The 27,053-nt window shown below is 44.5% G+C and overlaps 2 protein-coding genes across 6 annotated transcripts in view; one reads left to right on the forward strand and one right to left on the reverse strand.

Annotated features, from left to right (window-relative positions):
* SCAP (SREBF chaperone) overlaps positions 1 to 21,938 on the reverse strand; it is a 258,977-nt gene extending 237,039 nt beyond the window's left edge. For 2 of the 5 annotated variants that reach the window (XM_033931922.1, XM_033931925.1), the window contains exon 1: positions 21,778 to 21,938. The gene's annotated coding sequence lies outside the window, so the exon portion shown is untranslated. Of the gene's footprint in view, positions 1 to 17,322; positions 17,488 to 21,468; positions 21,493 to 21,777 lie in introns of those variants that run through there. The other 3 variants (XM_033931923.1, XM_033931927.1, XM_033931926.1) reach the window with 3 other exon arrangements.
* On the forward strand, positions 21,931 to 26,199 carry LOC117354423 (E3 SUMO-protein ligase KIAA1586-like). Its single transcript, XM_033931928.1, has 2 exons — positions 21,931 to 22,052; positions 23,816 to 26,199. The coding sequence occupies exon 2, from the start codon at positions 23,849 to 23,851 to the stop codon at positions 25,835 to 25,837; it is 1,989 nt and encodes a 662-aa protein (XP_033787819.1). The 5' UTR covers positions 21,931 to 22,052; positions 23,816 to 23,848; the 3' UTR covers positions 25,838 to 26,199.
* The last annotated feature ends 854 nt before the right edge of the window (positions 26,200 to 27,053 follow it).

A 27,053-nucleotide genomic window follows, 5' to 3' on the forward strand; every position in this document is an offset into this window, starting at 1 on the left:
ATGTACCTGGGGAAATGGGGGGATTAAGTGACTTTCCCAGGGTCACAAGGAGCAGCAGGGGTTTGAACCTACAACCTCAGGGTGCTGAGGCTGTAGCTTTAACCACTGCGTTTTGTAAATAATAATAGCAGCAGGGATTCATTCACACCACAATGACAAAAAGAACTGTTGACAAAATCATAGAAACAATAAACCTCAATTGTGGGCTGCCGGGACTACACAAGTGCCCTAAGCCTCCCACATCATCACAGGTTTATAAAAAAACTCCGTACAAATATAAATCACTCTCATACATTGAAATATAATCTCAAAAAATTTTCAAAAGGTAGATATTTTCAGTATTTTCAGAATATTCAGTGATTTCAATGACAACGTTCAGAGATGTCTTATAAGATGGTGATTAAATCCCAAACTCACTACACTATAGCAATCAGCTCAGCTGTAAGTAATTCAAAACGGTTAAGTTGCGTAGCTTGTAAGACCCGAGTATCAATATCTCTAAGAAAATATATCACTCATCTGGAGATGAAACAATTCTTCGTCCCGACAGAAAAAGCTTTCTGTTTCGCCTGAAAGCAAGCTACTGCAGGGGATCCATATTATGTAGGTTACTTCCACGCTTCTTAGCAACACAACAAAAAGCTGGCTTCTCTCAAAATGGTCCATGAGTGATAAGCAGTAGTAGTAGTAATATAGCTCCAGAGCAAAAGTAGATACAGACTTCAGATTTTTATCATAGATTATCCTTGCACTGGACACCATTCTAGCAAATTTGCAGCAATTCAGTATGAATAGCTGCATGAGAACATTCCTTCAAATTCTGCACCATTGACACAAGGCTGAAATTTATCAGTTTTCAGGGTCACCTATTAAACAAAACAAAACAAAAAAAAAGAGTCTGTCTGAATCTTTTTCTAACTAGTACCACCTGAAAGAGGAAATCTTACTTAGTCATCCTACAGGGATAATCAAAGGTTTTACTAGACATCCTGGACGGAACTTAAATCATTGTGAGTTAGATGATGAAAAAACAGGTATAAGTGCCCAAAGGGTATCTATCTAAAGTGACTAGATAACCACTGCAGAGACAAAAGTAAAGACCCACACACTGACCTCCTCATAACCATTAAAACGTACATACCTGTCTCCGGAACATCAGCACCTAGTATAGGACTAGCCTGGGGGGGGGGGGGGGCTAGTGAACCATAGCAAGGAGGACCCAGGCCCATAAGCCACTACATTCATGGCTAAACATGTGAGCCCACCAAAAAAAAAACAAAATCCAAAACCCTACTGTACTGCCACATAGGTGGAACTACACCCATAAGGACTATTGGGGTTGTAGACAGGTGGTTATAGTCATCAGCGAATAAGTAACCTTATTCGCTGATGACGCCAAACTATGCAATATAGTAAACGGCCATAATCTACAAAATGCTATGGAGCAAGACCTGCGTACTTTAGAAAGTTGGTCCTTGATGTGGCAGCTGGGCTTTAACGCCAAGAAATGTAAGGTCATGCATCTCGGTAACGGAAATCCTTGCAGAACTTACACCCTGAATGGAGAAACTTTAACCAAGGCTACGGCAGAACGAGACTTAGGAGTAATCATCAGTGCTGACATGAAAGCAGCCACTCAAGTGGAGAAGGCTTCATCTAAAGCACGGCAGATGATAGGTTGTATCAAGAGAAGCTTCGTCAACAGGAAACCTGAAGTCATGATGCCATTGTACAGAGCCATGGTGAGACCTCATCTGGAGTACTGTGTGCAATTCTGGAGGCCACATTACCGTAAGGATGTGCTCAGAATTGAGTCGGTTCAGCGGATGGCCACCAGGATGGTCTCGGGGCTAAAGAGTCTCCCGTACGAGGAAAGACTGAGCAAATTGTAGCTCTACACTCTTGAAGAGCGTAGGGAGAGGGGAGACATGATTGAGACATTTAAGTACATCACGGGACGGGTCGAGGTGGAAGAGGATATCTTTCTTCTCAGGGGACCCTCGACCACAAGAGGACATCCGCTCAAACTCAGGGGAGGGAAGTTTCGTGGAGACGCAAGGAAGTACTTCTTCACGGAGAGAGTGATCGAGCATTGGAACAAACTTCCAGTGCAGGTGGTCGAGGCACGCAGCATCCCAGACTTCAAGAACAAATGGGATACCCATGTGGGATCCCTACGGGGTCATGCCAAGGGATAGGGTCACTAGGACTTAAATGAGCGGGTCAGTAGAGTGACAGTATAATTACAATTATACTTAAGGGGTCAGAAGACTTAAGAGGGTGGGTAAATAGTGTGGGCAGACTTGATGGGCTATATGGCCCTTATCTGCCGTCATCTTTCTATGTTTCTATGTTTCTATCCTATAAGGGAGTTTTGCTGAGATTTTTATCTGGCACCCTTTTTGTGAAGTTCACAGCAGTGCCCTGTAAGGTGCCCCACTGTTCTGTTGCCATGTCTGGGTGGCCAGTCCATCACAATACTGGCCCCTCTCACGTCCAACTGCTCTTGTTCTGGGCGTTTGGGACTCAGATAAATTTTTGGTCAAAATGTGGTAAAAAGATAGACATACTGGTGGTCTAGACGATCAAACGCCTGGTTGTTCAGACGATTTTTTAAAATATATTTTAGACGTGGTAGACAGATTTTACTACAGCACGGGTTTTGGAATTAATTTGAGCATCCGAAACAGATTATGCACATCGATGCTCATTGATTTATCATCAGTACCAGACTCCTGAGGCAGGCCTTTTTTGGGTCGAAACATAGAAATTGACGGCAGATAAGGGCCACGGCCCATCCAGTCTGCCCACCCTAATGACTCTCCCCTGCCTTTACTTTGCGAATAGATCCCACGTGTCGATCCCATTTGGCCTTAAAATCAGGCACGCTGCTGGCCTCAATCACCTGAAGTGGAAGACCATTTCAGCGATCAACCACCCTTTTGGTGAAAAAGAATTTCCTGGTGTCATCACGCAGTTTCCCGCCTCTGATTTTCCACAGATGTCCTCTTGTTGCCATGGGACCCTTGAAAAAGAAGATATCCTCCTCTGCATCGATGCGGCCCGTGAGATACTTGAACGTCTCGATCATGTCTCCCCTCTCTCTGCGCTCCTCGAGCGAGTATAGCTGTAATTTATCTAACCGTTCTTCGTACGGGAGATCCTTCAGTCCCGAGACTATCCGGGTGGCCATTCTCTGGACCGACTCCAGCCTCAGCACATCCTTACGGTAATGCGGCCTCCAGAATTGCACACAGTATTCCAGGTGGGGTCTCACCATGGATCTATACAGAGGCATAATGACTTCAGGCTTACGGCTGACGAAACCCCTGCGTATGCAACCTATGATTTGTCTTGCCTTGGAAGAAGCTTGCTCCACTTGATTGGCAGCCTTCATGTCCTCACTGACGATCACCCCTAAGTCCTGTTCTGCTACCGTTCTTGTTAGGATCTCGCCATTAAGGATATAAGTCCTGCATGGATTTTGGGTACCCAGGTGCATAACTTTGCATTTTTTGGCATTGACGCTGAGCTGCCATGTCTTAGACCAGGTCTCTAGTAAGAGTAGATCGTGCATCATATTGTCGGGCATTGAATTTTTTTCTATTGTACTTTTGCCCACTACATTGCTTAGTTTGGCGTCATCGGCAAATAATGTTATCTTACCTCGGAGACCTTCTGCCAAGTCCCTTATAAAGATATTGAATAGTATCGGGCCCAAGACAGAGCCCTGGGGCACCCCGCTGATCACCTCCGCCATTGCAGAGGGGGTGCCGTTCACCATCACCCTTTGAACCCTACCTCCAAGCCAGTTCCCAACCCACTTTGTCAATGTGTCGCCCAAACCTATGGAACTCATCTTGCTTAGCAACCTGAGATGAGGTATGCTATCGAATGCCTTGCTAAAGTCCAGGTATACGATGTCCAGGGACTCTCTAACATCTAACTGTCCCGTCACCCAGTCAAAGAAGCTGATCAGGTTGGATTGGCAGGATCTCCCCTTAGTAAATCCATGTTGACGGGGATCCCGTAGGTTCTCTTCATTCAGGATCGTATCTAATTGGTGTTTGATAAGAGTTTCCATTAGTTTGCTCACTATTGATGTGAGACTCACTGGTCTGTAGTTTGCCGCTTCTGTCTTGGAGCCTTTCTTGTGGAGTCATTTCAAACAATAAAGGAAATTGAACATCGATTAGTCACCTTCGTTGTTTGTTTTCTGCTTTCACGATTGTGGAGGTAGCATCCTGTTTCTTGGAACATAAATTATTACCAGAATACTATATGTACTTGTACTGCAAGATCTCGCTCATTTAGAACAGTCACTACACTCCTGCAGCATCAGAGAGAGAAGAACCATCGGCTCAGTTGTGATGTGTGTATACTGTATGTACTTGTATTGCAAGACTTTGCTTGTATATCAAGTTAAAATTTAATAAAATGTTTTGCTTGTCTTGCAAAACACTTGCAAACCAAGTTACTTGCAAATCCAAGGTTTTACTGTTACTTCTATTGGCAGTGGTAGAATTTTACAATATGGAGGAGTGGCCTAGTGGTTAGGGCTGCACCCCGAGATTGGAGGTTCAAACACAGTGCTGCTCCTTGTGACCCTGGACAAGTCACTTAACACTCCATTGTCCCAGGTACATTAGTCAGATTGTGAGCCCACCGGGACAGATAGAGAGAAATAAGGCTATAAGTGGTCTATAAATATTAAAAATAAATAAATATCACCAATATTTAGATATAATGGGCATTTTCACCAACCAGACTAGAATTCTGATTTGGCGACTCTTTGTGTGTACCAGACCAAAAGAAAAAAACACCTGATCAGAATCAATATCCAGCTCTTTCATCCGACACTGTAATTAAAGCTCTACACAGGGCTGCCCAAGTCCGGTCCTTGAGATCTACTGGCAAGCCAGGTTTTCAGGATATCCACAATGCATATGCATGAGAGAGATTTGCCTGCAATGCCTTCTTGGTATGCAAATCTCATGTTCTATCTCCTCAAAAAGAAAACCCTGGCCAAGAAATGCAAATATTATGTAAAACGCAAGCTAGACATGCGAGTCTTATATTCTGATATCAGAAAACAAACCAAATATTTACTCTGCCTCTTTGCTTTATCGTTTACCTAAGAGTAAACTCATCCAATTCTTTGGTTTACTAGAGAGTAGTTACATTCCAAAGTTCAGTGATTCTTCCACACAAAGCCAAGCAGAATATTCACTAGTTAAACAGAATTGTGAACCACAGTAAGGTAACTAGTGCTAAAGTTTCAGACACATTATCATTCAATTACATGTAAAGTATTATGTATCTAATTGTCCTGTCTAAATTAGATTGTAAGCTCTTCTGAGCAGGGACCATCTATTGTATGTTAAAATGTACAGCGCAGTGTACACCTTTCAGCGCTTTAGAAATAATAGTAGTAACCACTGAAACACTAATGGGGACTTCAATTCCCCTAGCTATCCCATTTGCTGCCGCACTCCCATATCTACAAAGTCTTCTGAACACAGATTTCCACTAAAGAGAGACTATACAGTATAACGCTAAGGCAGCTCTGCATCTAAGGGATTCGACTGTTCCATTTCTGAAATTTTCACAAAGTAAAAAAAAGTTATGCAAAGCAAAATTGCTGACCCGTAGCAGATGTTCTCAACGGAGAGCAGGATTACCGGTAAATCAGGCACACGACAAATCCAGCACTGGTTAGTAAAGCCTAGAAACTTGACTCTTAAAGTAATACCATTCATACCCTTCAATGGTAACCCTGGGTTTACCCCAAGGTTTTGTGATGGGCATACTAGAAGCTGGAAGCAGAAGGGGCTGAGAAGGGCGATAGAAGCCGTTACGGAGGAAAGACGGTGTAAGGAATGTGGTCAGTTATTGAACAGGGACAGGTAAGGTGTTCTGTTATGGAACTAGGTGCATCTAAGTTGCAAGAGAAAGTGCGGATATCTTTTTATCAAGAAGTGGCGAGTGTTGGACCACAGTGGGACCTAGGGGTGTGGAACTAAATGGGAACATGATTTCCAAATGAAAGGGGGTTTGTTTGGGGAACATTTTATTACTAAAATATGGGTTCTTGAAGATAGAAAGGTGAGGTAACTGGAACAATTCCAAACAAAGCAAATCCTCACTCAACAGGAAAAAGATGCAAAATAGAAGAACAGACCAACTTGTCTCCTGCCCCGGAATCATGAGGAAGCCAAAATAAGTGCTCCCTGCTGGAACCCTTGAAAAAGCCATTGTAGGCGAAACGGGTCCCGTCGGGCAGTATAGCTTGGAGCAAGAATATTTGGATATATGAAGAAATCTTCATAAAGAATTAAGGAGAAAAGATACAAGTTGGTCTGTTCTTCTATTTTGCATCTTTTTCCTGTTGAGTGAGGATTTGCTTTGTTGGGAACATTTTATTACCTCAATGAAGGATGTGAAGATCTCCCATTTGGTGCTTCTTCAGAGCAATGTACGGTAAGTTTTCATTGTGATTGCATAATATGCTTGTTTGGGGTCCATCCTAAATGTGAGGAGGGGAAGAAGAGGGCCTTTCTGGATCATAAATTATTGCAGTGTAATCTAATACAGTATTTCTGGGAAGCTAGACTAGGCTATTTTGGGAATATTCTGGATGCATCCATTCCTTTGAGAGTGCAATTACAATTGTTCGATAATATGAGTTTAGTCTCTCAATTGGATAAAGGGGGGAAAATAAGCCTTGTTGACACAGAAATGATTTTAGTTAAATGAATGAGGGAAGAGCCCCCCCACTCCCACCCCACAGCCACATAGTGGAACAATGATTTTAAACTACTGCTTAATATGAGCAGACAAAACTCAGCAGAAGGATCCCAGGCCTTTGAAAAATATTCCAGATTTGGACATCTGTGAGGGAAGCACTCCCTCATAAAACACAGAGTTCAGAACATGTGTTCCCATCAAGACCAGCATCCTGTTCCTAACAGTGGCCAATCCAGGTCACAAGTACCTGGCAAGACACCAAGTAAAACAGATTTTATGATGCTTATCCTAGAAATAAGCGCTGGATTTCCCCCAAGTCCATCTTAATAACTGCTTACGAACCTTTCTTTCAGGAAATTATCCAAACCTTTTTTAAAGTTTTACCGCCTATCGAGGTTATCTAAGCAGTTTTACAATCAGGTACTCAAGCATTTTCCCCATCTGTCCCGGTGGGCTCACAATCTATCTAACGTACCTGGGGCAGGGAAGGATTGAGTGACTTGCCCAGGGTCACAAGCAGTGCAGGGTTTGAACCCACAACTTCAAGGTGCTGAGGCTGTAGCTCTAATCACTGCACCACACTCTCCTCCAATACAATATCAGAAGTGAGCCAAGTATAGAACAATGAAGCAATTGTGACATCACTGATGAGGTTGGCTTTCATTGGTGGAATGAGGCAGTATTATTATTATTATGTTCTTGTATACCACCATACCCAATGAGTTCTAGGCGGTTCACATCAATTAATTAATATAATAATAATAACAGTTTATATACCGCAATACCATTAAGTTCTATGCGGTTTACAAAAGATTAGTGGAGTACAAGTTGAGTTGACGTACAAGTTGAGTTAACTTAAGGGATGTGGGAACAATGGGGAGAAAGGGCAAAAGAGGGGAAGGGGGAAAAAAAAAACACCCGCAGCGCGAACACTAACCAATGGGGGGGTTGCCATCCGAAACCCCCAGTCGGAGCTCTTTAAAAATTATTTTTTCCTCCGTGCGCTTCTGTCTTGTGCCAAATTGTCGGCGCTGGACTGTCGGCGAACTGGTGTCTGGCACGCGATTATCCCGTCACCTATTTCCCCTGAGCCATCCCTTCTCCAAGCGAAAGAGCTCTTTAGCTTTTCTTCATAGGGAAGCTGTCCCTTCACCCTTCCCTGTACCTTTTCTATTTACACTATGGGGCTCATTTTCAACGCACTGAAAGTACCATAGATTTCTATAGTACTTTGGGCTCATTTTACTAAGGTGCGATAGCGTTTTTAGCGCACGCAGGAAAATACCGCGCGCGGCGCTTCTAGAACTTATGCCAGCTCAATGCTGGCGTTAAGATCTAGCGTGCGCGGCGATGTAGCGGACGCTATTCCGCACGTTAAAGCCCTAACGTGGCTTAGTAAAAGGAGCCCCTTGTCTAAGTGCTCTGAAAATGAGCCCCTATATCTTTTTTACTTTTTTTTTTTTTGAGATGTGCTGACCAGATAGAAAGGCATTAGAACATTCTGATGTTTGTTTTCCATTCCTTTCCTAATAATTTATAGCATTCTATTTGCTTCGGCCGCTACTGCTGCACGCTGAGCAGAGGGTTCTTTTTTTTTTTTTAAACTCACTTTTTATTGAAATATAAACAAGCCAAAGCTTACAAACACAGACCCAGTACACCAGAAAACACTCCAAACAGGATGCTAATCCCCCCCCCAAACACACCAACCAGTACAACCCCCCCCCCCCCAAGCATAATCTAACCTAATCTTCTATTTGTGCATCGCTCATACCTATACAGACTCAAGGCGACTGTAAAGAGAGGTAAGAGGGGAGAGAAAGAAGAGGGAGAGAGGAGGTGGATAGGTAAGAGGGAGAGGAAGGGGAGAGAAAAAGAGGGGAGAGAGGAGGAAGGGAAAGGGAGAGAAGAGAGGGTAAAGGAGATTAAGGCATCCCCAACTAGGAATAATAATGTCTTCGCCATTCTCGAAAATTTGTTCCACAATCTATCGAAGGCACCAATTCTGTGGCTCACATAGGCTATCAAGCGATACATTTCATACCAGCCATCCAGTTTGTCAATAACACGAGTCCACTCCAAAGCAGGTGAGGTTTTCCAGGCAGCAGCTGCCACCACTCTCGCCACTGTGAGCCCAAGCTTACAAAAACCAGGCCTCTTTATGCCCCACTCCCTGAGCAGAGGGTTTCAACATATCCTCAAGGATGACAACTTTTCCTGGGCAGCAACTCCTAATGTGGAACCCTGCATCATATATTGCTATAGTCTGAGGTCTTCTTTCCTACATGCATCACTTTGTACTTGCCCACATTAAACATCTGCCATTTGGATGTCCAGTCTCATATGGTCCTCTTGCGATTTTTCACAATCCTCTTGTGATTTAACAACTTTGAATAACTGTGTCATCAGCAAATTTAAATCATCTCATTAGTTATTCCCATCTCTATATCATTGATAAATATGTTAAAAAGCAGCAGTCTCAGCACAGACCCCTGGGGAACCCCACTATTTACTCTACTCCATTAAGAATATTGACCATAGATACATTTTCTCAAATTTCTGGTTAAAAAATTAATTGGACAAAGTCGGCTATAATGCTGCTTTCTAAGACGGTGCTACATCACCGTGTCAAGCAATATCCATTTAAGTGGGAACCAGTCAAATTAAAATATCTGGGGGTATGGTTTGGCACCAATATAAAAGATACGCTGAAATTTAACAGTGAAACTATCATAAAATTGACCACAGATCTTTTTCATGCATGGTCTCCTCTTTTTATATCCTGGTGGGACAGAACTGAAGCCATCAAAATGGTCTTGGCATCAAAAATTAACTTTATACTTAGTATGAGTCCAGTGTCGTTTCCAAACTCTTTTTACAAGAAAATTGACATATTAATAACTAAATTTATATGGTGTGGTCGCAATTCACGTATTACGTTGCAAAAACTTTAAATGCCTCGTATTCTAGGAGGCATAAACTTACCAGATTTTAAAATTATATCATTGGGCTTTCCAAATCTCAAAAGTAAAATTCTGGTTTCTAAAGGACCTTAACACTAATTCCCCAAGATGGATTCAGTTTGAAAAAGATTTGATTGGGAATGTTCCTTTACATCTTCTTTCCTCTACTTAACTATAAAAATATTTGTATCTTACGGGCTACCTCTTATGCTATTAATATTGTAATGAATCATTTACATCAAAGATGGTCAGATATTTTGGATATTTCTTTATGGCATAATTTCTATATTTGATTATAAAATTTCTTGTAAAATTAGGAAAGTATGGTGTACTGCAAACGTATGGTCTCTCTTGGAACTCTATGAGAATGGTAATTTGAGTCCATTTCAGATTATTAACATAGTAACATAGTAGATGACGGCAGATAAAGACCCGAATGGTCCATCCAGTCTGCCCAACCTGATTCAATTTAAATTTTTTATTTTTTTTTATTTTTTTTTTTTTTTCTTCTTAGCTATTTCTGGGCGAGAATCCAAAGCTTTACCCGGTACTGTGCTTGAGTTCCAACTGCCAAAATCTCTGTTAAGACTTACTCCAGCCCATCTACACCCTCCCAGCCATTGAAGCCCTCCCCAGCCCATCCTCCACCAAACGGCCATATACAGACACAGACCGTGCAAGTCTGCCCAGTAACTGGCCTAGTTCAATATTTAATATTATTTTCTGATTCTAAATCTTCTGTGTTCATCCCACGCTTCTTTGAACTCAGTCACAGTTTTACTCTCCACCACCTCTCTCGGGAGCGCATTCCAGGCATCCACCACCCTCTCCGTAAAGTAGAATTTCCTAACATTGCCCCTGAATCTACCACCCCTCAACCTCAAATTATGTCCTCTGGTTTTACCATTTTCCTTTCTCTGGAAAAGATTTTGTTCTACGTTAATACTCTTTAAGTATTTGAACGTCTGAATCATATCTCCCCTGTCTCTCCTTTCCTCTAGGGTATACATATTCAGGTCTTCCAGTCTCTCCTCATACGTCTTCTGGCGCAAGCCTCCTATCATTTTCGTCGCCCTCCTCTGGACCGCCTCAAGTCTTCTTATGTCTTTCGCCAGATACGGTCTCCAAAACTGAACACAATACTCCAAGTGGGGCCTCACCAATGACCTGTACAGGGGCATCAACACCTTCTTCCTTCTACTGACTACGCCTCTCTTTATACAGCCCAGAATCCTAAGAACATAAGCAATGCCTCTGCTGGGTCAGACCTGGGGTCCATCGTGCCCAGGAGCCCGCTCACGCGGCAGCCCAACAGGTCCAGGACCAGTGCAGTGATCCTCTATTTATACCCTTCTATCCCCCTTTCCAGCAGGAAATTGTCCAATCCTTTCTTAAACCCCAATACCGTACTCTGCCCTATTACTTCCTCTGGAAGTGCATTCCAGGTGTCCACCACATGTTGGGTAAAGAAGAACTTCCTAGCATTCGTTCTGAATCTGTCCCCTTTCAACTTTTCCGAATGCCCTCTTGTTCTTTTAGTTTTTGAAAGTTTGAAGAATCTGTCCCTCTCTACTCTCTCTATGCCCCTCATGATCTTATAAGTCTCTATCATATCCCCTCTAAGTCTCCTCTTCTCCAGGGAAGAGAGACCCAGTTTCTCCAATCTCTCAGCGTATGAAAGGTTTTCCATCCCTTTTATCAGACGCGTCGCTTTCCTCTGAACCCTCTCGAATAACACCATATCCTTCTTAAGGTACGGTGACCAATATTGGACGCAGTATTCCAGATGCGGCAGGATGACTTCTTTCGTCCTGGTTGTAATACCCTTCTTGATTATACCTAGCAATCTATTTGCTCTCTTAGCAGCCGCTGCGCACTGTGCCGTCGGCTTCATTGTCATGTCCACCATTACCCCCAAGTCCCTTTCTTGGCTACTCTCATTCACTAACATCCCTCCCATTGTATAGCTGTACCTCGGGTTTCTGCTTCCCAGATGCAATACTTTACATTTCTCAACATTGAACTTCATCTGCCATCTTGTCGCCCATTCCCCTAGTTTGTTCAAGTCCCTTTGCAATTCTTCCCAGTCCTCTTTAGTCCGAGCTCCACTAAATAGTTTGGTGTCATCCGCAAATTTTATTGTCTCGCACTTCATCTCTGTTTCTAGAAAAATATGACCTAGATTTGAAACGAGAACCGATTTGGTTTTTATTAACTCAATCTAAGGATACTCCTCATTGCTCTTCTTCTACTGACATGAGTAGTTCATACATTACCTCCATTTGTGCTTCCCTTCTGCAATCTACAAAAACAGCATCTATAGTATATAAGATTCTCCAGGTTACTAAGACCCAGCTTGAAGTTAATTGCAAATGGAATGTACAACTGGGTTTACAACTGACCCCTTCACAAGGAAAAAATTTTTAGTCTAAATCAGTTCGTCTTTCCTTGTCTGCCGCCTTATTGCAATCCTCTTATTTCATTTTGCATGCTTACTGGATTCCTGTAAAGCTTGCTAAGCTTCTGCGTAAAACTTCTGATATCTCTTGGTTGTGTAATAACTCAGCAGGTTCATTATCTCATATGATTTTCTTCTGTAGTAATCTGCCGCAATATTGGTCTCAAGTATGGTATACTAGATGCACTGTATTTTCCATATCTGTTCCATTATCATATGATATTGTTACACTATGATCATCTAATCCCAAGATTGACATTGCATCCACTAGATCCAAGTTATTTGATCTTATGGTAGCTTTGGCTCTACATATTGCGATCCACCATTGGAAGAATAATCAATAAGTCTCCCATCATAAATGGTGGCATACTTTATGTGCATATAGGAAATATGAAGGAATTATAGCTTTAAAACATAATTATTTATCATCCTTCATTAGAAGCTGGAACATCTTAAGACATTTATTGTACTCATCTATCCACAAGTCATTGACCTTGTTAACTCTCACGGTTGCTATGTATTCATATGTGATTTAAAATATTAATACAGACATTTGTATTTGTTTTCTTTGTTTTGTTATATATTTGTTGGAAATTTATAAATAAAAAAAAGAATACTGACCATTTAACCCTACTCTGTTTTTTTTTAAATATAATTTTTATTAATTTTTTCAATATATTTTATACATAAATAACACGTCGATCAAAAATAAAGGAAATCGAATAACTTAATACAAATTTATACATAAAATAGAATATATACCGTATATACTCAAATATAAGTTGAGACGCCACCCCCCCAAAAGAGGAAAAATGGTTGACTCGAATATAAGTCGGATGGCTTAATATTCAAGTGTCCTGCCCCATCAGGCTCTGCACCCAGCCCCCTTCCATCCTCCCCTCCCCTGTCACGCTCTGCGTCCAACACCCTTCCATCCTCCCCTCCCCTGTCAGGCTCTGTGCCCAGCACCCTTCCCTCTCTCTCCTGTCAGGCATTGCAACAGCCCCCTTCTTTCCTTTCCTCATCAGACTCTGCACCTTCCCTCCCTCCCAGGCTCTGCCCCCGCCCCCCTCCCTCCCTACCCTAGCCTCATACAGTACCTCATCTTGGCGATCCACGGTGGAGGTGCAGCGGGCAGGAGTGAACTTTCCAAGTTCCTGCCCTGCTGCTGCGAGTTCCTTTGCAGGATCCAGTAAGGATGCCTATCAGTACGAGCAGCAGCGCCAGATCACGCTCCTGCTCGTGTTGCTCAGCTGCCGAAGGAACTCGCAGCAGCCAGTTAGCAGTAGGGCAGGAACTTGGAAAGTTCGCTCCTGCCCGCTGCACCTCCACTGTGGATCGCCAAGATGAGGTACTGTATGAGGCTGGGGCAGAGCCTGGCAGCAGCCTTAAAAATAAATTCTGGGAGGGGGCATTGACCCGAATATAAACCGGGACTCCCATATTTGGGCCAATTTTTTGGCCCAAAAATCCCGGTTTATATTCGAGTCTATACGGTACTAATAAACTAAAGTAAATCAAAATACACACAAGAGCTGTAGAATATTTAATCAGAAACAAAGGAGTCTCGTTTAACTATAATAGGTTTCTACCAAAATCATCTAGCCGGGCCCATTTCAGATTGAAATTAACAATGTTATTAAATTTGAAAGCTATCACTTCTTCACATTTCCTAATCATACACAAGTGATTCCACCATTCGTGAAAATTGAGATTGGCGTTATCTTTCCAATTGCAGGCAATATGAGGGATAGCCAGAGCAATCATAGTACTTTGATGGGATCGAGATATCTGGGCACGAGGAGCGCAAAATAAGGACTCTATAAGAGATAGAGATACAGTACCACTGTCTAAATGAGTTCTAGAAAGTATTTTTGGCCTTATGTACATTAGGACACTCAAGAAGGAAATGTATAAAAGTGCCAGGCTAAAAATTACATGACCAGCACTTCGCTGATGAGGTTGAAAGTTTAAACTTGGCAATTTTATTAGGGATCAAGTAGACCCTATGCAAAACAAAATATGTGATTGGCAAATTGAAGCTGACAGTGGGCCGAGCTGATAGAGACCAAAAGGAGTTCCAGTCTACTTCATCTGAGATTAAATGCAATTCTTCAGCCCAGAGGTCGTCAAAGGGGATTGATTACCACCTCCTTTTCCACGTCTCACATAATTTTATATAAACTTGGACGCTCTTTTTTTCCCCCTCTAAAAGGATCTGAATAAGCTTAGAGAAGTTAGGTGAAGTAGGCTCCCCTTCGCTACATAGGGATAGTAAAGAATTAAGAGAATCTGAAATCTCTTGCCAGTTATGTGCCTCTACAGTAGATTGATCCATCGTTTGTTTCAATTCGTGAATCGGTATAATTGTACCTTGAATAAGCTACCTGTGAAAAGAGCCCATGGGCTCCTTTTACAAAGGTGCGCTTGCGCTACCCAAGGTAGCGTGCGCTACCCAAAAAACTACTGCTTGCTCAAGAGGTAGCGGCTAGCGCATGCATTATTCCGCGCATTAAGGCCCTAACGCACCTTTGTAAAAAGAGCCCCATATGTTCCGAAATTTGGATATTTCTTCAATCCCAGATAAGCTACAAGGATCAATGGCGCTGTTAAACCATATGGGAATGTATTGTACTTCCATAAAATTTACTTTATCAATTATTTTTTTTTTTAACTCTTTTAACTAGTTCTTAATCCACAATAGGACATTACCTCGTATCCCTTAACTTTCTAATTTCCTGTGGAAGAAGGGCTGTAGCTCACCGGTTGAGCTGCTGCCTCTGCACCTAGAGGTTACATAGAAACATAGAAATAGACGGCAGATAAGGGCCACGGCCCATCTAGTCTGCCCACCCCAATGACCCTCCCCTACCTTTCTCTGTGAATAGATCCCACGTGCCTATCCCATTTGGCCTTAAAATCAGGCACGCTGCTGGCCTCAATAACCTGAATTGGAAGACTATTCCAACGATCAACCACCCTTTCAGTGAAAAAGAATTTCCTGGTGTCCCCGTGCAGTTTCCCGCCCCTGATTTTCCACGGATGCCCCCTTGTTGCCGCAGGACCCTTGAAAAAGAAGATATCTTCTTCCACCTCGATGCGGCCCGTGAGATACTTGAATGTCTCGATCATGTCACCCCTCTCTCTGCGTTCCTCGAGTGAGTACAGCTGCAACTTATCCAGCCATTCCTCGTACGGGAGATCCTTGAGTCCCGAGACCATCCGGGTGGCCATTCTCTGGACTGACTCCAGTCTCAGCACATCCTTACGGTAATGCGGCCTCCAGAATTGCACACAGTATTCCAGGTGCCTCACCATGGATCTATACAATGGCATAATGACTTCAGGCTTATGGCTGACGAAACTCCTGCGTATGCAACCTATGATTTGCCTTGCCTTGGATGAAGCTTGCTCCACTTGATTGGCAGTCTTCATGTTCTCACTGAGATCAAATCCTGGCGCTGCTCCTTGAGACCTCTTTGAATGTAAGCTTTGAAATGCCAAAGCCACAAAAAGGCGGTATACAAGTCCCCATTCCCTTCCCCTTTAAATGGGAAAGATGCCGTAGCTGTACAGCGAGGGCAGAACAGGCAACTGAAGTAAGCCGTTAGTCATGGAGAACAGCACATCTGTGGCTGGCAAGTGTTAACGAGAGTAGAGAAGACTCACATGGGTTAAAGAAGATGGGAGAGAAGAGAAATAAATGTCAGATTAATAATGGATCTAACTGTACTCCGAGAAGAACAGTGTGTTTTATATACTGCCGACAGCTGTTTGTATTGCAATAGCTAGAAAGACCTTGGATGATGTGTGGTTTTTAATTTATTAAAAAACATGTTCACATCAGGCACACAAATCGATGATTTCATCCAACAGCATCAGAACAGAACAGCTCAGCTCTCGCAAAGGACAGAACATGTGTCACATTCTGAGCAAGTAAAACAGTAAACCTATAGTAAAATTAAACAAAAAGAAACCTCAAAGCTCCCTAGGATGATCAACAAATATTCACAAAACAGTCCCACTAATGGAATCCTTTACCATCATAGGTTTCACCAGATCCAAAAAGAGAAGAAGTCGGAAAATAACTCTAAAAAAAATTGAGAAACCCCCACCCCCCCAACATGGAAAGATATAAAAAGCGCAAAATATCTAGCAAGATGCATCACATGTATCGGTTGCACGGTACTTCAAAAAGAATGAGGGTAAATAAAAAATAAAAGCAATATACATTTAATGACTTTAGTGGATGTAAAAGTGAACATATCACTTTTCCACAGTCTCTATGCAAGACGACACATTTATTGTATCGTTCAACTAGCTTCTGCATTCCTGCAGAGATGTTTTTCAGCTGCTCCCGAAGCCAGGGTGAGCACCGCTTCCTTTACTTTATCATGCTTTGTCTTTTGCTCTCCGGGTCGCAGTGATACGCCCATGTCTCGTCGCCAGTGACCATTCTCTCCAGAATAAGCGGATCTTCTTCACAGCGTCTCAGGAATTGGGTCGAAATCTCCACATGCTGTTGCTTGTGCAGATCAGCAAGCTGTTTGGGAATCCATCGTGCGCAGACTTTCCTGTATCCCAAGTCATCATACATGATGGCAAATCCACATCCACAAATGATATCCAAATTTGCAGCCAACACCATTTTCCGTCTGTCTTCTCTAATCGAGGCATCCCGCCCTATCAATGTGCTCTTGTGTGGGCAACGTTGATGAGAGACCAGAACGGCCTTCGTCAGTTACACCAGCTCTTCCGGCCTTAAACCTTTTCACTTACTCATAAGCCTTTCATTGATTCGTGGTGCTATGTCCATACTGAGTCAATACCCGACAGTGAATTTCCGCAGGTTTCACTTTCTCTAACTAAAGAAAGTGCACTACTGCCCGTTGTTCTTCGATGGGCAATCTTGCAATGGAGCGTCCATGTTTCTGACCTCATGGCTGCCACACAACTAAAGGCCGAGTGTTGCATCATGCATGGACGAACTATCCAACAGGCAATGTACGAGTACATATATTGCATTTTGCTAGCTCTGTTCCGGTTATTGCATAATTTAACAATTAGTCTTAATTTTTGATTCACCCTTGTATATGTTCCCAAAAGATAAGACTGCAAATATCAAAAAAAACAATAAAGAGGTTAAGTTCTTACCTTGATAATATCTTTTCCAGTAGATATGGATGGTATGTTGAATCAAGGGTCTTGCATCCGCTCCTGCGAAGTCTGTTGCAGGAGATACTGATCACTTTCATCACCTCCTCCTTCTCCCTGATCTCTGCTGCCCCCAGTCAGTTAGTTTCAAAGCCAGCAACAGCCCTACAGAAGAGATCAGGAGAAGGAGAACAGGGAGACTCGCCCAATAAGACTTTGATCTGCTCACATAATAGAACACAAAGCTCATATACATGACATTGAGAAGAAAGGTACAAACAACAATTCTTTACAAACAACAAGCCATAATAAACTGTGGAACTCAGGGGAAAACCCCCTAAGGAACTATACATGTTCTAATATACAATTTCTTCAAATTGACAACAGCTGGCAAAAAGTTGAGCGATGCTGCCTTAAGGCAGCAGACAGTTTAGACAGGCGCATCGACATATCATCCCTATCTAATGGAAAAGATATCATGACGGTAAGAACCTAATCTCTTTTTCCAGTGAAATAAAGATGGTATGCTGAACCAAGGATGTACCTAAGCAGCCCCCGAAACCCTGAGTGGAAAAGATTAGCCTGCCCGCAAAACTGAGGATCCAAATGAAGAGGCCTCCTGTGCCACCATGTCCACCCTATAAAGCTTGGTGAATGTGATGAGATTTGTCAAGTGATGACTTAGTTGTCTCTTCGCACATAACAACATAGTAACATAGTAGATGACAGCAGATAAAGACCCGAATGGTCCATCCAGTCTGCCCAACCTGATTCAATTTAAATTTTTTTAATTTTTTCTTCTTAGCTATTTCTGGGCAAGAATCCAAAGCTTTACCCGGTACTGTGCTTGGGTTCCAACTGCCAAAATCTCTGTTAAGACTTACTCCAGCCCATCTACACCCTCCCAGCCATTGAAGCCCTCCCCTGCCCATCCTCCACCAAACGGCCATATACAGACACAGACCGTGCAAGTCTGCCCAGTACTGGCCTTAGTTCAGAAAATAATATTAAATAGCATTCTGCAGGCTGATATAGAGTAAGCTGAGACTTTACTCAAGACTCTGAGCATGTCATAAATAGCGTCAGCCACATAATCCACCCCGGCCAGTATCACTGGGGGGCAAACAGCCTCTGCCACAACTGGAGTCTGGAATAGCATCTGGCTCACACCAGAAAGGATGCTGAAGCAGCTGCTTTAAGGCCCAAGGCCAATGTCTCAAGGACCAGGTCCACCCTGCAATCCTGCATATTCTTCAGGATCATTCCCCCTTCACTAGGCAGAGAAGTTCTCTTTGTAACCTGTGCCACCAGAGAATCCACCTTAGTGGCGTGAACAGCTGTTGAAATTCAGCAGTCATGGGATATAACATAACATAAAATCAAGTTCTAGACCGCATAACTTTGCAGTTCTATGAGGTTTACAAAAGACTAATTAAATATGACCATTAAGGAATGAAGATGAAATTAATTGTCTAAGAACCTAGAAAACAAGTAAGTTTTCAAGTGTCTTCTAAATTCTAAACAGCAAAATGAAATGGTAAACAGCTTCTTGAAATCTTTGTCTGTAGCCAGGAGGGCAACCCTTCTTAAAGAGTACCTAGCCTGGGCCAATCAGGCCTTAGATTTAGCGGGCGCCCGTCTCATTTCCACGAGGCGGGCATGTCGGCTGGACGGCAGCAAGACCCGTCCAACCGACCAACATTTAAAGGTTAGTTGGGGGGGGGGGGGTCATCGGGCTTTCCGGCAGGAGGAGTTGGGCATCCTCCTATCGGCGATTATGAGTTTGGGGGGAGGGGGGTTCGGGGTTCCGACAGGAGGAGTTGGGCATCCTCCTGCCGGTGATGGGACAGGCGGCCGCGGCCGCTATACTTATTGCAGCAGAGAGATCCCTTGCCGCGATCAGTATAGCGGCCGTGTCTACTTACAATGTAGACCAGCATTTTGCTGGCCTACATTTTAAACGTCTCTTCCTCTACTAGGGAGACGCGTAGGGCCGCCTAGGTTCGCCTAAGGCCTTTAGACAAGCTTAGGCGTCTTGCGGGCCTCCCTAGGCTCCCGGAGGCGCCTTCTATATATGCGGCCTGCCTGGGGAGCATTTTTTTAAAAAACGTGCATCCCGATTGGCTGATTAGACAGCTGTAGGACGCCTACAGCTGCCTAAAATCGGGACGCACTTTGTAGAATCAGGTTCAGACTGTGCAATTCTGCCCAGTACTGACCTTAGTTTAATATTATTTTCTGATTCTAGATCCTCTGTGTTCATCCCAAGTTTCTTTGAACTCAGTCACCGTTTTCCTCTCCACGACCTCTCTCGGGAGCACATTCCAGGCATCCACCATCCTCTCTGTAAAGTAGAATTTCCTAACATTGCCTTTGAATCTACCCCCCTCAACCTCAAATTATGTTGTCTGGTTTTACCATTTTCCTTTCTCTGGAAAAGATTTTGTTCTACGTTAATACCCTTCAAGTATTTGAACTTCTGAATCATATCTCCCCGTCCCTCCTTTCATATACATATTCAGAGCTTCCAGTCTCTCCTCATACATCTTCTGCATTTTGTAATATCGCTTATTGTCCAGCTCTCTTCAGTGCGAACTGTCTAGAAGTCATCTGACTATGGCAGTATAGAAGAATAAAGTTATTATTATACACCACAGTAGAGCTCCTTACCGCAGACCAGTGGGGTAAATGCTTCAATGCTCAAAGGAATTAAATGAGTGTGGGAGCATTTATGTCGCCAGTCCGCAGTATAAAGCTCTACCACGATTTAGTAAAAGGAGCCCTAAATTAACTATAAATACTGTAAATATATTAACGTTTAGCTCCAGATTTTAATCACAAGGACATTATAGAAGCCTATGACAGAAACTGCTAAAGGTCACTCCCAAAATGTCATTCCTGCCATCCAGGGTCTGCAAGGGGATATGATCGAGACTTTTTAAATACTGAAAGGTTTCGACAAAATTGAGCAAGATACATCGGTATTCACATTGTCACATGTGACTCGGAAACGAGGTCATGGACTGAAACTGAGGGGCAACAGGTCCAGGACAAATATCAGGAAGTTCTTTTTTACACAGCGAGTGGTGAACACTTGGAATGCTCTCCCGGAGGAGGTTGTGATGGAAACCACCATTCTGGGATTCAAAGGCAAGTTGGATGCACACCTTCTTGCAAATCACATTGCGGGATATGGGTCTTCAACAGGCAACACCTAGCTTAGCCGCCGCATGTGCGGGTCGCCAGACTAGATGGACCCAAGGTCTGATCCAGTGAAGGCATTCCTTATGTTCTCATACCTTTTATATCTCTCACACAGTTCTGATCATCATCTCAGAAGGCAAAACTCAAAGCAGCAGTGGAAGCATAGTGAAGGAGGAAAAGAGCAAGACATAGCAAGAACTGAGGGAGTAGAAAAGGAAGGGGGCAAGTATCAGGGTCTGAGAGGGGAGGAGAGAGAGAAAATAAAAAATACAAGCTGAAAAGAAAAAAGGGGAGCACTGAGATCAGCAAGGGCACCCATCATCCTTCATCACTGCAAGTGTGCTCAACTATACCCCTCATCCTTAAAGACTGAAAATGTTCTACCTTATAGTGTAAAGTCTAAAACAATTATTTTCAGAGCATACAGATCCCCCCTCTCCTCAGCACACAGAACAAACAACTTGGTCTGTATTTCTATTCAGCATGACACGTTCTCAAACCCATCAGCAGGGATCAAAATCCCAAATTTCTGAGCCCCTGGTCTCTCCCCTTCTTTCTCCTTGGACCCCCCCCCCCCCCCAGCCTACCTGCGCAGCACAGAGAGCTTTTTAAAGCTCCCGAGGCAGACAGCACACGAGTCTGCTGGTACAACATACAGCCAGACTGGGTCACAGCAATACTCCATCTATCTAGCCCAGCATCCTGTTGCCACAGTGGCCAGTACGGCTGGGGGGGGGGGGGGGGGAGAAGTGTGGCGCAGTGGTTAAAGCCACACAGCCTCAGCACCCTGTGGGTTCACACCCACCTTGCAAGTCACTTAATCCCCCCATTGCCCCACCGGGACAGACAGGGGGAAATGCTTGAGTACCTGAATAAACTCACGTAAACAGTTCTGAGCTCTCCTGGGAGAAAGAATAAAGAAAGAAACAAACTAGCGCCTACATTGTGGAAGCTAAGCGCACTAGTCATGCCCCTTCCCATGCTATCAATGAATGAGAAAGGGAGAGGCAGTGTGAAGGCAGTTCACTTCCAGGGTGTAGCTGTATTTGATATTTTTTTTTTTTTTTAAAAACCCCAATATCTGGCTTTCAGTAAGGCGAGTTGACGGTCTCTCCGATGCCTTTTGTTGTTGTCTAACGAGTCAGACGCCGAGCTTCCCCCCCCCCCCTCTTCACGCGCAGTCGAGCGCCTGAGCCCGCGAGCTTGCAGCACTTCCCTTCATCCCCTTATCTCGTTCTCCCCGCGTCCTACCTTCAAACTGGCGGCGGCAAGTCATACAGGTCGCGTGCAACCGGCCCCGAGGCTTTCCTTCTCCAGCGCCCCATCCATCGCCAGGCGACTTCCTGTTTCCGGCAGGGCGGGACGCTGCAGCGAGGAAGTTGCGTCAGAAGGGAGGCGGGGCGAGACGCCGGGGAAGGAGCGGGTTAGGGTCGGTCCTAGGAAGCTGCGCTGGCGTGCGCTGGCGCACAAAATATTACATCGCAGCGCACAAGTTTCTCGTCACAGCGCACACACGCGTCGCAAAGGTAAGGGGAGGCTGGGGGAGGAATCGGACGTCGGGGTGGGGGTGCGAGGGTTCACGGAAGTTTCGCCCCCCACATTTCGCCCCCAGCAATTCGCCCCCCACATTTCGCCCCCAGGTATGTTTCGCCCCCGGTGGTGTGGCTGCCGCCGTCTCATCTGCTCAGCGTGGCTGGAGTCCTTCCCCTCCCTGGGCGGCCCGGCTGTGTGGGAGGGGGGATTGGGGTTTGGTTTCCGACCCTGGCGGCCGCGTCGCTGTCTTCCCCTCCCTGGGCGGCCCGGCTGTGTGGGAGGGGGGATTGGGGTTTCCGACCCTGGGCGGCCCGGCTGTGTGGGAGGGGGGATTGGGGTTTCCGACCCTGGCGGCCGCGTCGCTGTCTTCCCCTCCCTGGGCGGCCCGGCTGTGTGGGAGGGGGGATTGGGGTTTCCGACCCTGGGCGGCCCGGCTGTGTGGGAGGGGGGATTGGGGTTTCCGACCCTGGCCTGGCTGTGTGGGAGGGGGGATTGGGGTTTCCGACCCTGGCCCGGCTGTGTGGGAGGGGGGATTGGGGTTTCCGACCCTGGCGGCCGCGTCGCTGTCTTCCCCTCCCTGGGCGGCCCGGCTGTGTGGGAGGGGGGATTGGGGTTTCCGACCCTGGCGGCCGCGTCGCTGTCTTCCCCTCCCTGGGCGGCCCGGCTGTGTGGGAGGGGGGATTGGGGTTTCCGACCCTGGCGGCCGCGTCGCTGTCTTCCCCTCCCTGGGCGGCCCGGCTGTGTGGGAGGGGGGATTGGGGTTTCCGACCCTGGCGGCCGCGTCGCTGTCTTCCCCTCCCTGGGCGGCCCGGCTGTGTGGGAGGGGGGATTGGGGTTTCCGACCCTGGCGGCCGCGTCGCTGTCTCCCAGCCGCCCTGCTCCGGCCCCGGGCAGGGCGCGATGCACTGGAGAGCCGGGGAGCCAGAGAGAGAGTTGGGGGAGGCAGAGAGCAGGTTGATTTCAGGGCTGCAGGGCTCAGGGGCGAAATGTGCGGGGGCGAAATGTGTGGGGGCAAAACATCCGGGGGGCGAAATGTGTGGGGGCGAAACATACCTGGGGGCGAAATGTGAGGGGCGAAATGTGGGGGGCGAACCTTCCGGATCCCGGGTGCGAGCAGGGAGGGGGGCGATCGGAAGAGGCGTACGGCAGATGGCAGGGCGGCGAGAGGAGAGTCGGGTGGGGGGGGGGAGTAACACCGGAAGAGAGCGGCAAATCCGGGCAAGGCAAGACTTGCAGAGGCGTACCTAGGGGGTGCGGGGGGTCGATCCCGACGGTCCGCTCAGCTCGCCAACAAGGAGAGGCAGCCGGACTCGCGTACGCTCCGACCGCCTCTTCTTGCAAGAAGCCGGGTCTTATTCAATCAGGAGCTGCTTTGACATGCAGCTCCTGATTGGATAAGGCCCGACTTCGTGCAGGAAGAGGCGGTCAGAGCAGACGCGAGTGATTTCCTGCACTAGGCACCACATGAAGTCACCCACCGTACCACTCGATTCGGGTAAGCGCAGGTATCGGTGGGTGGCTTATTTGCGGGGGTGCCTTATTTTATATTTTTGTCTAAAAAGGGGGGGCTGTCTTATTTGATGGCCCTGCCTTATCATCGGGGAAACACGGTACTACTACTAGTAAATTAGTAATGCGCTACAAAACTGAGGCCGCACGAGCGCCATTGTTTATCTATACATGCATGAAGCAAGTTCTTTTCAAGTTTCGATCGTTTGAAGCGTGTGCATAAACTTTCTTTTGCGATCTTCCATAGATTCAGTCAAATAATTTTTACATCCATTCGAAAATGTCGAAGCGTAAAGAGAATGAAGAGTTTGGTAGCAGCACAAAGAAAAAGCGCAGCCAATTTAAGAAGGAATGGCTGACCGAGTTTTTGGTTGACACCACGTTGCCGCACGCGAGTGGACGGAAAACAGTGGCGATGAAAGAAATATTCGAATATAGCGACACGGACAACGCATTAATTTGCTCCCTATGCCGAAAAGCAGGTGTTAACGGAGAATGGAGCACAGGGAAGACTTGGTCTGAGTGGAAAATTGATTATTTAAAGCGTCATCTGAATCATAATTCTCATTTAGAAGCGGTTCAAAAGCTTCACAATCAAAGCCGAGGTTTTCTAATGAATTTCTTGAAAGAAACTCCCGATAGTCGGAACAACAGAATCGAATACATTTTAATTGATAATATATTGCTAGCGGTAAAGTTGAATTCGTCCATGCTATCCGTCCAGGAAATTCACAATCACATGGCTAAATACGTAAAAATACCTGATAGCTGGAGAAGCAAAAACTATGCTTTCGAGTTCCTTGACTGCATAAATGCCATTGTTAAACGGGAAACATTTACAGAAATCCGGAGGTCTCCTTTTCATACCCTAATAATTGATGAAAGTACTGATATTTCTGTTTCGAAAATGCTCATAATATACATTAAATTTAGAAGAAGTGGCAGCAACATTCATGAGACAGTTTTTGCTGGCATCAAACATCTAACTGCTTGTGACAGCACAGCTATAGTTGATGCTATAAAGCAGTTTTATAGTGAGAACGATTTAGATTTCAGTCGTATGGTCATGTTCACGTCCGATGGAGCATCAGTCATGCTTGGGAAGCATAATGGTGTAGCTGCAAAGTTACGTCAATCAGTTCCTCATCTTCTAGAGCAACACTGTGTAGCTCACCGCGAAGATCTAGGCATAGACGATGCATGGAAAACGATCCCATTCATGAAAGAGATCGAAACTCTAATACGCACCGTGTATACGATTTTCAGTAGATCGAGCGTACGAAAAGCCAAACTGGAGGATATTGCTAATGCTGCAGACTCAGATGTCATTTCATTTAAAGCTATACATGATGTTAGGTGGCTGTCTCGGCACTTTGCTGTAAGTGCAGTGGTTAGAAATTATGACATCCTGTTAGAATATTGTCAAGAACAGGTGGAAGAAGACAATGATCCCGTGCACAAATACTGCCTGACTAAATTGAGTAATCTGGAATTTAAAGTTGCGCTATTTATTCTCTGCGATGTTCTTGAGGAGCTTGGATCACTGTGTAAGCTTCGTCAGAAGAGTTGTTTGGCACCTTTGGATGCATTCCAGTTCACTAAAGCCAAATTAAGGAAACTCAGATCTCAATATCTGGGAGAAAAACCACATTTCAATGAAAATGTTGAAACTCTCATTTCATCTTGTAATTCTGTAATTAAAACAGATCATATTCTTACATTTATTACACAAACTTGTGATCATATGGACAAAAGATTTCCTGACAATGAATTAGAGGACTGGCGTGTTTTCGACAAAGACTGTATCTCAAATCCGTCCAACTTAGAGGAATTTACATTTGGAAACGAACAATTTTCACGATTATCTAACCGTTATTTTCTGTTAATGAACAAAGATGATGAACATTGTTTCAAAAGGCAGCTTATTTCAGAATATTCGGAGTTCAAATATATTATTGCTGAAAAAGTAAAAGCAGGAGCTATACAAACACTTCAGGAAATGTACAATTTTGCTCAGCAGCATAAACAGTTCAGTGGACTAAATGCTCTATTAGACGTGTGTGGCACCTTTCAGGCTTCAAGTGCCGATTGTGAGAGAGGATTTAGCTTGATGAATGCTATAAAGATAAAGACTCGTAATAAGTTAAGAGTAGAACATTTGGAATGCCTAATTAGAATCAAACTTTATTTAGCCACAGGAAATAATGTAAACATAGACAGTGTTTACAATTTTTGGAAATCAGAAAAAGGCAGAAGAGAACAATCTTAATAAAGAATTTTGGAGCCTAAAAGCCTATGGAGAACTTCCAGAACATGCTAAAATCAATGAAACGGACACATTTGGCCCCGGTGATGACGATGAAATCCAGTTTGATGATATTGGGGATGATGATGAAGATATTGATGATATCTAACTTGAGTGAAGAATTGATTCCATTCCAGTTTCACAACAATTATTCTACAACATATTGAGTGAACTCTTCTCACTGAAGGCAAACTTTGTGCCCAATAAAATGGTTTTCAATATTTTGTTTTAATGTATTTATACTTTTGTGTAGAAGCTGGAATTGATAGATTGTCTAGAAATTGAAAGCATCAAACGTATTGTCTTCTGGACTGTTTTTAATTTACAGTTTACACATATGGATGTAACAGACATAACTACATTTGTTGTAAAACATTTATTAAGATATCATTTCATCCCTACAATTTCTGTAGACTGTTTTAAAATAAATTTGAGTTTTTCTGGTAAAAAAAAAAAAATAAAGAATTTTGTACTTTCAAGAATTAATGCGTTGTTTTGTGTTCTTAAAAATATTATTTAACGTTATTTAATTTAGCGTGTAGGCCTAAAATTCCTTTGAATACCTCGTCCTCATGTATCAGCAACTTTGACAACATATTTATTTGGCTCATAACTTGCTGGCGCCCGATATTTTTAGCTCACAGTGAAAAAAGTTTGCTCACAACACCCGCCCGCTTAGAGGGAACACTGGTTGCTACCGCCCACAATTGCTTTGGAAGGGGGAGGGGGGGGAGATATTGACCTGTTTGGGAACTGCCTTAGAGGAAGGGCGCATTCTGACTGAGTGGGTTAAACAAATAACACGTCAAAACCACGGGCAGGCTAAGCTCCTAACTAGGCATCACTACCAGTGATCATTTCACACTCCGAGCCTACGAAATGTCTCCTACACTTCTGCATTACGCTTTGCATGCATGACGCTTCCAAATGAATGAGGGTGCTCAATGGGAATGATCTCTCCCCTAGACCAGGGGTGTCAAAATCCCTCCTCGAGGGCCGCAATCCAGTCGGGTTTTCAGGATTTCCCCAATGAAAGCAGTGCGTGCAAATAGATCTCGTGAATATTCATTGGGGAAATCCTGAAAACCCGACTGCATTGCAGCCCTCGAGGAGGGACTTTGACACCCCTGCCCTAGACTCAACAGAGGAGTTTGTTGGGAAGGGGTAAAACGCGGACCTC

This window comes from Geotrypetes seraphini, chromosome 2, assembly GCF_902459505.1.
Source record: "Geotrypetes seraphini chromosome 2, aGeoSer1.1, whole genome shotgun sequence".
Taxonomy (NCBI): domain Eukaryota; kingdom Metazoa; phylum Chordata; class Amphibia; order Gymnophiona; family Dermophiidae; genus Geotrypetes; species Geotrypetes seraphini.

Bases quoted from the DNA above. Each gene is read 5' to 3' on its own strand.
- LOC117354423 (XM_033931928.1), top strand. From the start codon at position 23,849: ATGTCGAAGCGTAAAGAGAATGAAGAGTTTGGTAGCAGCACAAAGAAA.